The sequence below is a fragment of the Xiphias gladius genome, chromosome 14 (assembly GCF_016859285.1).
Source record: "Xiphias gladius isolate SHS-SW01 ecotype Sanya breed wild chromosome 14, ASM1685928v1, whole genome shotgun sequence".
NCBI lineage: Eukaryota > Metazoa > Chordata > Actinopteri > Istiophoriformes > Xiphiidae > Xiphias > Xiphias gladius.
Window position 1 is genome coordinate 20,212,905 of NC_053413.1, and position 13,866 is coordinate 20,226,770.

General features: G+C 41.2%; 1 protein-coding gene across 2 annotated transcripts; it reads left to right on the plus strand.

Moving 5' to 3' along the window:
• Positions 1-1,684: 1,684 nt before the first annotated feature.
• On the plus strand, positions 1,685-8,356 carry LOC120798544. Of its 2 annotated transcripts, none has more exons than XM_040142886.1 (3): positions 1,685-3,103; positions 4,502-5,148; positions 7,725-8,356. In XM_040142886.1, exons 1-2 carry the CDS (start codon positions 2,096-2,098, stop codon positions 5,045-5,047), a joined length of 1,554 nt encoding a protein of 517 aa, XP_039998820.1. In that variant the 5' UTR covers positions 1,685-2,095; the 3' UTR covers positions 5,048-5,148; positions 7,725-8,356. The 2 variants fall into 2 exon arrangements, with proteins under 2 accessions (XP_039998820.1, XP_039998821.1); XM_040142887.1 differs by having other exon boundaries at positions 7,728-8,356.
• The last annotated feature ends 5,510 nt before the right edge of the window (positions 8,357-13,866 follow it).

Below are 13,866 nucleotides of genomic sequence, written 5' to 3' on the forward strand. Positions count from 1 at the left end.
TTTGCGGTACGCAACTTTACTCTTTTGGTTCACTGTCACCGCTCTCATTGCGTCAAGCTCTAAAATGCACTGTACACCACTTGCTTAGCACCGAACAGCAGGCACAGTTAGTGGGTAGCTGGTGAACACAGTGGAGCATTTGGGAGCTAAAGAGGCAGATATTTCTCTCAGGAGTTGGTGGAGAAAAAAAATCAGAGCTAAAAGGAGAATGAATATTAAATTAACATTGGTCAGGTGGACAGAAACATGACTCCGTATAAATGATAATTTTGCTCTGTAACTGCTGGATGTGTAAACAAGGCACTGTTTGTTTGCATGTTAGCTGTATCAACTTTAAAAGTTGATAGTATAGTGTTGTGTTCACAGTTTGCTAAAAGTATTGCTTTAGTATTATCATGATATATATATCATATTTTAACCACTTATTTTCAGCCTTGCTTATGTTTAGTTTAAATGTGAGATGTGAGCGTGCATACAGATGTAATATCCTTACCCTCCAATGAAGACACACACACACACACACACACACACACACACACACACACACACACACACACACACACACACACACACACACACACACACATATATATATATAAAGGTAGAGTAACTCCAGCTGTGTTTTATCTCAAACAACAAGCTTTCCCAGCAGCTAGGACTGGACTGCTCATCCTCCTGCTGGGATGGATGAATCCCCTTCATCTTCCTCTGCTGTTATTCTCAGTAGTTCCCTTTTACAACACATTGTTTTCAAAGCTCCAGTTATTTTCTTTGAAAATAAATGCCTAGCTGTCCTCAATCGCTGTGGACAAAAAGCCACAGCGCATGCGCCTTATGCTGTTTTGATAGAGAGAAATCTTGATTGCTCACCCTGCTTTTTCTAATTTTGTATGAAGGACTTTTTTTTTGTCCCATTTATCTGAAGTTTATAGTTATCTACAGTGGGCAGAGGCTGATGATGACTTTAACATGGCTCATGGGAATTAAAAGCGGTTGTATGGACCTGGGAGGACGACATAATTTCCCATACAGAGCTACTATACTTTCCTTGATTGCCTTAGCAGTGTGAAGTTTTGCTCAACTGCTGCTCCTGAGGTGATCACTTTAACTGAGACAATGATAGAGTGGGATCGACACTAGTGGCAAAGGACAAAGAGGGGAAGGAGTTGGTGGGGAGAGAGGTAGATAAAAGGAGATACAGAGTAATGAAAATATTCCCCTTGTATAAAGGCAGTCGCTCTCTCTCCTTGACTCAGAATGCTGTCTACTCCCTCCTCTGTGTATGTTAGAAACCCCACCTCCCCCAGTGCTTCTCTCCTCCCCTCCCCTCCTCTCTCAGTGTCTGGCCGAGGAATCCCAGGCAGCGTTTTAATTGCAGAGTGCAAAGGGCTTTAGTTGGGCTAATGAGCGCAGCACCGGGGCTGGGACTCTTTTACACACTCTCAGGGAGACAGGAACCCATACGGAGTCCTTTACGGCAGGAGCCTCACAAGGCGGCTGGATTTCAGGTGGAGGAGAAAGAAGGAATTAACAAATTCAGGTACCGCCGACTATGTGAGAGAATATACCAGAGGCAAGAGACAGAGTAAGAGGTGGAGAAAGAGAGGAGAGCGGGAGAGGGGAGGGGAGGAAACGGGAAATACACAGCCAGAGAGAAAGAGAGAGAGGGGGAGAGAGACTGGAAGCCTGCAGCAGCAAATGAGACAGAACAACGAGGCGGGAGAGGTAGAAAGACAGACAGAGAGGGAGGGAGAGAGGCCCTGTGTAGGAGAGAGGGCTACAGGGTGAGGAAGAAGAAGGAGTAAGACAAAGTTAGGAGAAGTAAGAGAGAGGGTGCCCAGGGAAGGAGAAGACCGGGTGCAGAGATTAACAACTACAGGAGAGAAGAAGACGGGAAACAACAGACAGGAAGGAAGGGGAGGGAGAAGTCTTGGATAAAGAGGAAGAAAAAAGAGCTGAAGAAAACTTTTCTTGTGGGAAAACGCAGATGAGGAAAACAGAGCGAGTGAATGACTGGGCTGGAGAGAGCAGGGAGAGGAGGAAACCAGTTGTTTTCTAAGGCGTTTTCCACACAAGCCTCTGCACTTCTTTGGACATGTACACAGAAGGCGCACAAGCAACGGGACACCACCGATTTCTTCAGCACAAAAACACCCCCACCCCCTGCCCCTGCCAGCACTGTGTCCACTATGAGCAGCCGTATGGCCATCATGGGGGGGTGGGATACCAACCGGCATCGGCCAGACAGATGGACCACCCATCTCTGGACTTCAGGAGAGACATCCAGGCTCCTCGGGTTAAAGACGTAGGAGGCAGAGCTTTCCTAGTGGACAGAGTTGAGAGAAGCGGTCATCGCAGCCCACAGAGGAGGCCTGTGTTTGAAGGGCCCGGCCCTTACAGCCAGTCAGATGACTTGAGCCAAGTTTGCCCATGGGAGTTGAACCCGGCCCAGTGGAGCTACCCACTGGAGCCTGGGTCGAGACACTACCCGTCTGTCAGAGAACACTGTGGCTGTGTGGTGCACAGTGACACCGGGGCACACCCCTTTAAGGCTGGGACAACACATCCTCTCCCTCAGCTTCAGGTCAAAGGTCAAGGGTACAGGCACAGGAGGACTGTCAGGTACATCTCCATGGACGAGGAGGAGGAAGGCTGTGAATACACCTCTGAGAACTATCATGAGGAGCCACATGGTCCCCATTTAGGTCATTTGCCCACTCCAAATGGCCACTGTGGACCGAAGTCAGTGCTCTTTGAGGGAAGGGAGGAAAGAGATAGCCATCAAGAGCGGGGCAGACAGCAGGGTGGATCAGAGGAAGGCTATAATGGATGTGGTGGCTTTCACAAAGGTTTCTTCCCCACTGAAGTCCCACAAAAACACTTAAACCAAAGCAGACGGAAGGGGCCCTGCATCTCTTCATCGGGCATCACCCTTCCAGAAACCTCAAAGTCCATGACCAACAATGACCACCAGCGCCAGGGTTCGGAGGTAGTGAAGCGGAAGAGGAGGCAGGACTTGGTGAGGGATCAGATCCGACAAGTGGTTACAGATCTGGAGGATGTGTTGGGGGGTTTGAAGCAAGTTCACGTGGAGATGAAAGAGGTAGGAGGCTCTGTTGTTATAGATGTTTATTCTTTCTTATAGATGTTACATGTAAATCAGGTGTCTAAACATGAAAGTCTGTGTCAAGTACAATTGTTCTAACCTCTTATCGTTACTCCCCCGGATATTGTGACATTTAAAATGATTAAAAAAGCTAAGATGCTGGTAAAATGAGTCACAGTACAGATCAGTTTAACACAAGTCGTGTATGTGTGCGTGCACATGTTCATGAGAGCATATCAGCATGTATGTGCATGCTGACTGCATTGTTTGTGACTCACTCATCATCTCTTACCGAAGCGGTGATTGAGAACAATTTGCTCTGACCTTTTGCAGAACGCTGCCAAAAACGGCAGTGTTGCGGCAAACACATTAAAAAGCCTGGCTTGAAACTGTTACTAAAATATGCCTTGCTCTTAGAGTGTCCATTTTGCATGCAGCTGTAAAATAGCACTGATTCACAGCCGAATGCATCTGTGCCAAGCCTGGCATTGTACTGAGGCAACATTACAAATAAGAAAAAAAAAAAAATTCAGATTTGACACAGTCAGAGCTTGTGGTTGTAAATACAGATTGGCAGTGGTGGATAAAGAACTCAAAAAAAAAAAGAAAACCCCATCAAAGCCAAAATTCCTTTAATAAAAGCATACTTAAGTAAAAGAACAGAGGTATTATGAACTAAATGTACTACAAGTATCAAAAGTAAAAGTATTCATACCATGAAATTGGCCTCTATGACCGTCATATCATCATATATGACATTATGTATCAGTGTGTAAGTAGTATTTGCTGTTTTAGCGGTTCAGTTTGATAATTTAGTCAAGAGGTTCCCAACCTGGGTGTCAGGGCCTCTCCAAAGTGTCACCAGATAAATCAGAGGGGTCATGGAGAGATAAATAGAGTAGGGAAAAAGAAAAAGCAAAGTTCTGCTAGACAAATCTGTATTCATTTTTTTAATAAAAATAATATCAAATCTTTACTCTTTGTGAGTTTTACCTTTTCTATTAAATGTGACCATCTGAGAGGCTTAAAGGGAAAACACCTTTTTGGTTAAAATAGTTAAAGTGTAAAAACTCACAGAATGAGACAAGAGGCTCCAATTAGACGTTTGGGAACTACTGGTTTACCTGGTTTAATGGTTTAACAGTATGCTGTATTTTATAAGCTTTTCATGTGTTTTTTTTTTTTTAAATGTAGATTTTTGATCTGAAAAGTAAATAGTAACTACAGCTGTCAAATAAAAGTAGTGGAGAATAAAGTGGCACTAAATGGAAAGTAAAGTTCTTTAAAGTGTTTTATTTCAAAATTCCACTTAAGTACAGTACTTGAGTAAATTAACTTAGTTGCTTTCCGTCTCTGCGGCTTGGACAAGTATTGACCCTCTTTATTATCATTCAGGTGGTCAAGCAGATTGATCGTCTCACAGCCAATATTGACCTGACTGAGGAGGCACCCTGCAGCACTCAGGGGTTGTCCAACAACTTTCAGAGCTCAACTCATTCAGGTGACTTCAAGGTGGCCCTGCAGCCCAATCACAAGCCTGCTCCAGTCCAGGCGTCACAACACGTTGACGAAGATCGCATCATCTTAAGGACTAACTCCCCCTCCCCTGTCCACATGGCATCCGTTGTCAAAACCAGCTGCTTCATCCCACCCAGCCACAGTAAAAATGTCAACCACGACAGGCCAGGTGTAAACGGCCATCTGCCTCACCTGTACCCCCCCAGGAACTCCAACGACATTGGCCCAACTCATCCAGAGCCCCATCCACAGAGTCTAGACCCTAAGGTCATACCTGGGAGCAACACTTCCAGTTCAAGAACTCAGAAGCCTCCGTCGTACCCCCAAAATGGGTGGTGTGGCAAGAGCCTTTACCCGCCTCTCAAGCCCGCGAGGACCCCTGCCTACCCCGGGAGAGGCCGCAAGAGCACTAGCATGGTGTGAAGGAGGGGGGTGGTCTGCCCTGGTGCCATGGGGGCCTGAAATATGAGACCCTGCAACAGCGAGTGGCGGTCAGAAGGGACCAGGCAGGGGAACAACTCATGGTAAGCTCAGATACAAGAGGACGTTTTTTTTTCTCTCTGTCCTTCTACAATGTTGATGTTTCTGTCAGTGCATACAGCTGATGACGTTTGCCGTGTTTACTGGCAGCGTAGTTTTCAAAGTCAGTAAATGAATTGCAGTGTTCCTCCCTCTTTACAAAGAAGGTTTTATGAGTGTGTCTGATGTGTGTGTGTATGTGTGGTGTCTGTGTGTGGGCGGAGGGGCGTACTGTGTCTGCTTTTGTTGATGTCACGTGATTTCCCAGTCTTCACTACACTGCAAAACGTTTCTGTCTGGACAAGTGCAATGAGAAATTAGTCTTATTTTCTTCAGCTTGGTTACACATGTGGTCAAAATCTCCCAGCAGGGTGGGGTATTTCCACATGCTGAAGTAAAATTCTAGTGTTTGAGTTGCAAGAATTTCTAATCTGGCAAGAATAGCCATTAGTTATAGCGTTTTTTAAAACACAACTCTCAAAATAAGATGTATTATTCAAGCAACTTAAAAATTCTGTTATTGTGACATTTTTTCTGACGGCAGAAAGGAAGATAAAATCCTCAAACCGACTTTTTTTTTTGCAGTATAACTTAGTCTTGACTTCGAGGGAACTGAGTGTTGGCAGGAGCTCAGTCATTTCTGGCATAAGAAGACCCCTACAGCCACTTGACTCCAATCAATTGACACAAAAGAGGAGTCATTATATTTACAGGATGTTCATAGCTCTGACTCAGAATTGGCATAATTTATTGTTAGGTGGTGATAAGGAGGAATTACACTTTTCTTCCTGTGCCAAAGTCAGATATATCATTACCGACTGTGAAGTAGAAGCACACTTAATAACAAGATGAAATCTGTGAAAAAGTCCCTCTAGCAGAAGGGGAAAATTAAACAGTAGATGCATATTGTTTAGTATTCCCCTAAAAAGTCCACCTTTGCAGCTGCTGCAGAGGCAGAGGTGCCTGTTTCTGTACTTCCCTCTTGTGCAGAGTATGTGTAACTGCAATCTATTTTTCTGGCCTCTCCAAGTTGGGCAAGCTCAATCTGGTTTTAATCATAAAATCCCTTGGCCACGTGCCAGAGTGGAGTGAGGCAAACTCTTGGTATATGTATGACGTCCATATAAGCAGGAGCACCGCTGCATGGCAAAGGAGCTCTCCAACACTTTATGCTGCAGGAGAGACGTGTTCACAAGGCTGCAGCTTCAAGTTGAGGCTGGCAGCCAGAGAAACGGGTCAAAAAATGCATATGCCTCAGCTTTGATTTAATTAGTGAGATAAGAGTTTAATTTAATTGTAAGTATAATTTAGCTATTCTGTTCAACGATGTGCTCTCTTTTCACTTTCACGTCTTTTAAAGCACCAACACTGCTGAGATTTTAAAGGCCTGAATCACCTGAATTAGTCACCCAAAACAGGTTCACTGTTAAAATGGCCAGTATAACAGATTTTATGCTAAGCAACCCATCTGGACACACACACGCACACACACACACACACACACACACACACACACACACACACACACACACACACACACACACACACACACACACACACACACACACACACACTTGCACTTCTTTACTTGTGAGGATCCTAACTGACATACTGCATCCCCTATTCCTAAAAGCAAGTCTGATCTCAAACCCCACTTTTGTTTAATATGTAATGAATTCCCATTAGTTTCACTGAAGGAAGGTGAAATGCATCAAAAAGGGACTGATGAAACACTAACTGATCTTCACAAGTACAAGACACAAACACACACACACACACACACACACACACACACACACACACACACACACACACACACACACACACACACACACACACACACACACACACACACACAATACATAATACATTCCCTAACCCTAACCCTAGCCTTTCAATAGCCCTTTATTTGTTTTTTGTTAAGATCCCCCTTAGCTCCCACTAATGTAGTTGTTAGCCTTAATAGCATCCATCAATGAACACAAATAACACTTTTACGGTTAACATAACATACAATACATAACATACAATATCACACTATATGATTGCATAAAAAGTACAATAGCAGAAGAGGAAATTAACAGAGGGAGTGTAAAATATGGCAAAATAATATGAAAAATTATAACACTAATTAGCTTAAAAGAAGACTGAGTTGTATATGCTGTATAACCCAGAAGAAAACATAAGAGACAGTACTCAAAAGGTGATTATTAGGCTGGATATTTATATTGGCACCAAGGTTGGATTACTGACTGGGAAAATTGGGAAACTGCCCTGTGTCCCCAAACCTACACGGGCCTCAAGAATTACAATTAGAATTAGAATTAATTTTGTCTGTGAACATGCACCACTAAATCACAGTATCAGCTGAAATGGTAACATCTTTTTTAAAAAGTTTATAATTTTCTCCCTGGTTCATTTCCGCAGTAAAGTACAAAACACACACACATTGCCTCACCTTCAGTACAGCAGATATTAACACTGTGTTTCTGGAGTTGCATCCAATCTGAGGTCGTGGAGGTGCTGAGCTCTGAATTTAAATTTTTTTTTCCCTTTCCATTTTTTCTCATGATGTTTCCAGCAGAAGCTGATGCCACTGAGACAAGCTGTATATCGATGGAAACAGAGCACACCCAGAAGGTGGGGATATTTCCAAAGGGAAAACTCCCCCAAGAGCCGACCCATGACTGTATGTCTTGCAAGCACAGCAGCACGGAGGAGCGGCAGTCGAACCTCTCTGAAAATGTATGCTTTTACTGTTACTGGAGATGTAGTGGCAAATAATAAAGAAGAAAGATAAACTGTGAACTGCTACAACCACCCATAGAAACATAAAGGTATCTTTTCATGCCAGTATTAATTTATTTTTACTATTTGTTTATTGTAAAAACATCTGTTGTCCGGCAGCTTACATCAGTCTGGAAGCTACCTATCCTAATGTATGCTATATTAAGATTTATATTCTCCAAACTGTTGTACAGATATTTTACAAATAAAAGGATTTAGACTGTTTTTCTCTTCTACGTGGTTGTTACAGTATGTAAGAGAAAAAGCAAGAGAGGAGACAGGAAAGTTGGAAAAGCAGAGTGGAGATTAAATTGCAGTACAACGGATTCTTCTGCACTTTTCTCATACATATCAATCTGACATCTCTATTATCTAACTCTAGAGATGTTGCATTGACTGCTGTATGTCCCACATTTGAATATGAAATAAAAGAAATGACACTTGCATTTTATCACTCCTGACTCTGGCAAATGATTTATGCATTCAGTATGTCTAAAAAAGGTAAGAGTGTGTTTCATTGGTGTGGAAGCAGTAGGAATACTTCTTGGGCTGATCTGGAGATGGCAGTGTGTGATCTCTCATGGCCTTATTCTGTCAGGGTGCTTGTTGCTGTGTCCCGGGCCAGTCAAGCCGGCATCTGTCTCTCTGTTTGTTTAAATCTTGTCTGAGACTTTCACCACTCTGCCCTCACAAGCTCTTTCTGCTATCAGAGCACACCGACTCCCTCTGAGAGCTGTATCATCCATCCACCGCACAAAACATCCCTCACGCTGTCCCTGTGTCTGTCGTATCGCTGGTGGAAAGCTACAGATGGAGGATGACACATGCAGGCTGTTAACTGTCCTGGCCACTTGGTCACTCAGTGTCTGTGTCTGTGTCCTACGGCCGTTAGAGTAATTTTGTTATAATGGCGAGTGAGAGGCAAAGTTGTAAAGAGCTGATAAGCCGCTGAAGGTTTGATAGATGGGCGAGGTCATGTGCCAGAGGCTATTACTATATGTCCGGAGCAACATTCAAAATGAAAAATGGCCCCTCAAGAAACCTATTGTATTGTGATTTGTTAACAGTACAGACTAGAGCTAAAACTAAGTATTATTTTAATTTTTGATTAATCTGACCAATATTTTTTGATTATTAATTTATCCTGTAAAATGTCAGAAATAGTGAAAAAATGTCCCAGATCTCAAGGTAACAGCAAATCAGGGCTGCCGTTGTTTTGCCGAGCTTTCCAATTTACCACTGCACGTATGCATTTTCATAATGGTGGCAGATTTATCACTTAAAATTCATAGTAATGCTTTAAACAATGGAACTTTGAATGATCGATTTTCTTGAAACATTTCTTACTAGCCGCTATTGATAAAAACAACTGTTTATATCAGTTGTTGCTACCTAAAATAAGCTAAAGTTCCAATTAAGCTAACCAGTGTTACGCTCCATGCGTTGACTGATAACACTGTTTCAGGATTTAAGTATTAATTAATCGGTCCAATATGTTTTGATTAATTACTAAACCTATAAAATGTCAGAAATAGTGATAAATGCCCATCCTAATTTCCTAGATCTCAAGGTTACACCACAAATCAGGGCCATAGCTAAACCACTGTCCCCCCTCAGATGTTGCCACACCTTTGATGCTTTCGAGGTGTAGCAAATGCAGTTTATAACGATAACGGTGGCCGATTAAAATCTAAGAATTCATAGTTATCTTTGAAACAATTGGTCCATGAATCAGACAGAGGTAAACGAAAGCAGTCCAGCAACTGTCCATTTTAGCAGCTGAAATGACAATTGATGCTGGCAATTTTATCAGCTGTGGCTAGCAAGCTACAGCAATTAAGCTAACGTTCCATGAGTTGTCTGAAAACACTGTCTCAGGATTATTTTTAGTATCACTTAATCTGATTTTTTTCCCATTAATCATTTAGCCTATGAAATGTCAGAAGTAGTGTTTAAATGCCCATCTTTAACTTCTAACCAACAACTGTAAATTTTGTGGCTGAAAAGACGACTCACTGGCAGATTTTATCAGTTGTAGTTGGCTAGCTAAATAAGCTAACGTTCCTGTTAAGATAATGTTCCTTTATTCCCCACGAGTTGTCTGAAAAAGCTGTTCCAGGATTATTTTTATTATCCATTTATACAATTTTTCTGAATAAATCATTTAGCCTCTGAAATGTTAGAAATAGTGTTAAATGCACATCACAATTTCCCAGAGCTCAAGTTGACACCAAAAACCCTCAATTAAGGCCATACTGAGGACACTGCACCCTTAAGTAGTGTGGCTTCACCTGTCAAGCTTCCCAAGTTAGCACTGCACATATGCAGTTTATGATAACGGTGGCAGATTTACTACTTAAAATTCTAAGCAATTTTTTGAAATGCCTCTTTGATTTCATACAGGGGTAGACAAAGACAACCTCTCATTTCTAACCAGTAACCGTTGATTTTTTCGTCAGTTGTAGCTAAATAAGCTAACATTCACATTAAGCTGACGTTCCATAAAGTATTATTTTCAGTGTAGGCTACAGCTGCATTGCCCTGGAAAAAAGTCAAACCAATAGATTATTCAAAGACATAAAAGACATGGGAATAAAAAGACGGGGAAATAAAAGAGCAGCAATTTTCTTGTATTAGGTTGTAGGGGAGAAGTTAACCTTAACATATTATAAATAAAACGTCGTTAAAATCTTATATGTTCTATCAGAAAAAATATTTCACTTATACATGAGAAAATGTGTGGTTCAGGACTAATAAATGTGTTTAGTAAACAATACTGGCTCAGGAAACGAGTTTGGCTGGAGTTGCTGCAGTGGGAAGTGTAATCTTCCCGAAATCAAATACGGAAATGACGTTATTCTAAACGCTGATTTAAGTATTCAGGACTAGTCTCCGATGTACTGGATGCATCAGTTCTGAGCGGGGTATTTTGTAACGTAACCTGTGTTAAATAAAATAATTTAGCGTGCAATGTTCCATGGCCTTGAAAGTAATTCTAGCTAGGTGAACATGCCAATGTTTTCACCTCACATTAGGGCAGATAAACACACAGTTTAATCCATTCCAATCCATTACATGTTTGCTGTGGTACTTTTGTTTTTGGTCACAGCATGCGTCAGTATAGGTCGAAATCCTAAACTTGACAGTTTGTTTGCGAACCTATGATTGGATGACTGATCATTTCAATTTGAAAATCAAAATAAAGGGACATATTTCAATGTACATGTAAGACTTTGTAACAGAAATATAATAATTGTATAGGGAGATGAAATCAACAGAAAATGTAGGCTATTTTAACAGTTAAGTTATAGAAAATGTGGAGAAAGAGAGTGTTAAAGGAGTTGGGGTTGAACTGCGAGACTTTGGACTCAGGACCTCAATATTTCTAAAACGATCATGGTCCTGCCCAAAATTATTCATTTTAAAATAATAGAAAACCAAGAAAAGCAGCAAATATTTGCATTTGAGGAGCTGGAACCAGAGAGTGTTTGGCACTTTTGCTCGATAAATGACCTAAGCGATTTATTGTTTTTGTTTCTTGATTAATTGACTAATTTTTTTAGCACTAGACTAATGCACCGTAAGTGCAACATTGGATTCAGTTTCTTCTTGCAGGAGCAAAGACTAAATATTTTATAGCTTAGTCATGGACTGTGTCAGAATATTTTCCATTTTCCACGTACAACATCGCTCTGCTTGCTATTCATAGGGGAGGTCTTTTTTGGCAGCGAGATGAAAAATATGCTTTTTAAAAGACCTTTCTTTCAACTTTTCTATTTGACTAAAACCCAACTTTTAAAACAAATATCTTAAGATAAGAGTAGTTCAGAATGCTGCATGAATATTAAGTTTGCAATCGCAAACCATCAATCATCAAAGCTGTCAATTTAGAGTCTGTAGGTCTGGATCTTAGATAATGTCTGCAGCACCTGAAGCCTGATGGGCTTTGAGAAAGGCTATGTCTTGGCGTGCTGTCCAAGTCTGGGCCTTTCTGCATACCCTGTCAATGAATCTTGTAAGACAGAAGGCACGCCGACCTAACCGCTGGCCGTGCCGCCTTTGTAAATACTGTAGTGACTATGGAATGTCAGACAGAGATTCAGACCAAGAACAACCCTGACTCTGAGTACTGCCACCTCCCGTTTGTCTCATCCACCCAAAACATTAGAAGGATGCTGTTAATAACACAGGTGTTCGATGCTTGCCCAGTGGAGTGTTTGTTTCCTGATCTGTTTAGGGTTCTGGATGGAAAACTATAGCGATCTGAACTACCAGGGTCGTTGTCTCTGAGGCCACGGCCTGATCCTGAGCAACATCTAGGTGCTAATAGATCCAACTGGCGTCCTGAAACGCAGAACCAGGCTGTGAGAGATGCAAACAGCTTTCAGATAATAACATATAATTCTAACTGTTTACAACAATTACTGTGGTTTGTTTCAATGACTGGAAAAAGACAGTTACTAGATTTGGGTTACATGTTGAGTTAAGTAGGTACATATTTATTGATGCAGTGCTGTATTACGCCATTTTAATAGATTTTTAAATCCTAATTGGAGAGCGGTTTATGTGTGTGTGTGTATGTGTGTCTATCATAATTACAAACAAAGGTCCATCTAAGGGCTCACACGCCCGTTGATATACATACTTCTTTGTAAAATTAATTAAATCGTCGGCCATCGATAATATACTGAGACCAGGACCAGTGGGTGATCGAGAACTAACTTACCCATGTGAAACTGTATTATCATAAGAGACGAATGTACATTTACATCAGAAGTGTAACCCTATTTTGCATCTTTGGCGGCAAACTGCATCCCAAACTATATAAATCTAGACATTTTCACCTAATCTGTTCGACAATCTGGGGGTGAAAGAAGGCAAAAAAAACATGCGTATGCGACAAATAATAACTATGGCCTTCATATTCAAATATACAATTTTATTCCTACACTATCTAATGACATTTGTTTGTATATGTATGTACTTTTTCAAATATGTGCCATGCACCTTTTGCCACGTCTAAAGTCACCATTAATACTTTTCCAATCTCTGCCCTTTGCAGAGATTGAAGGAAAATCAGGGTAACTAGGGGTAGAAGCAATAAAAAGGGCCAAAGTACAGGTTCAAAAATTTTACAATGCCATTAGGGTCAAAGACACACATGGCAAGACCTAAAGGAAACTTTGTTCTACACTACCTTGATTCTCTCCATGCTTGCCTCTATTGCGCTGAAATTTTAGTACCACGCCCAGTGCTGACATTTTGGATAATTTTTGCCATTTTGGGTGACATTTGGGAACACCAATGAACCCATTAAAAGGTATGCTAAATGTCAAAATATAAGGGTCAGTTCCTTAAATTTTGACATTTTGCATACTTTTGAATGGGATGGTTGGCATCAACCCAAAAACGTCCTCAAATGTCAACCAGGGACATGGTGGTCCTCGTACTCCCATGAGACCCATGATTTTGCACACACAGTGTGGGAGGGGCCTAGAACAAGCCCACGTGACCAAATCACCTCCATGACATCTAGGGCAAAAAATAGTTTTAGATGGAATGATTAAGTGAAGATGGTCTGAGGATTGACGAGTCATAGACCGTCTGTCAACGTTGAGCTGATTGGTGACCCTTTTTTTTGTGAAAACCCGGCACACTTTTGAATGGGTTTGTCAGTGTTCCCAGACTTAAATTAATTACTTCACTCAATTAAATTAAATTAAATTCATTCAATTAAATATTTTAATAAACACACTTACTCAATTAAATTACACTGAAATTGATTTAAATTAATTAAATTAAATTGATTCAAATAGATTAAAGTGTGTTAAAGTCATTTAATTGAATCGGACGATCCAATAGCTGAGTGGTTGGGGTGCATACCACATGGGCGTATATATATATATATATATATATATATATACTCTGAAAAGCAA

Excerpts from the sequence above, each read along its gene's own strand:
- LOC120798544 (XM_040142886.1), top strand. The coding sequence starts at position 2,096 with ATGTACACAGAAGGCGCACAAGCAACGGGACACCACCGATTTCTTCAG. Across the intron at positions 3,104-4,501 it reads TTCACGTGGAGATGAAAGAG|GTGGTCAAGCAGATTGATCG; the intron begins GTAGGAGGCTCT and ends ATTATCATTCAG.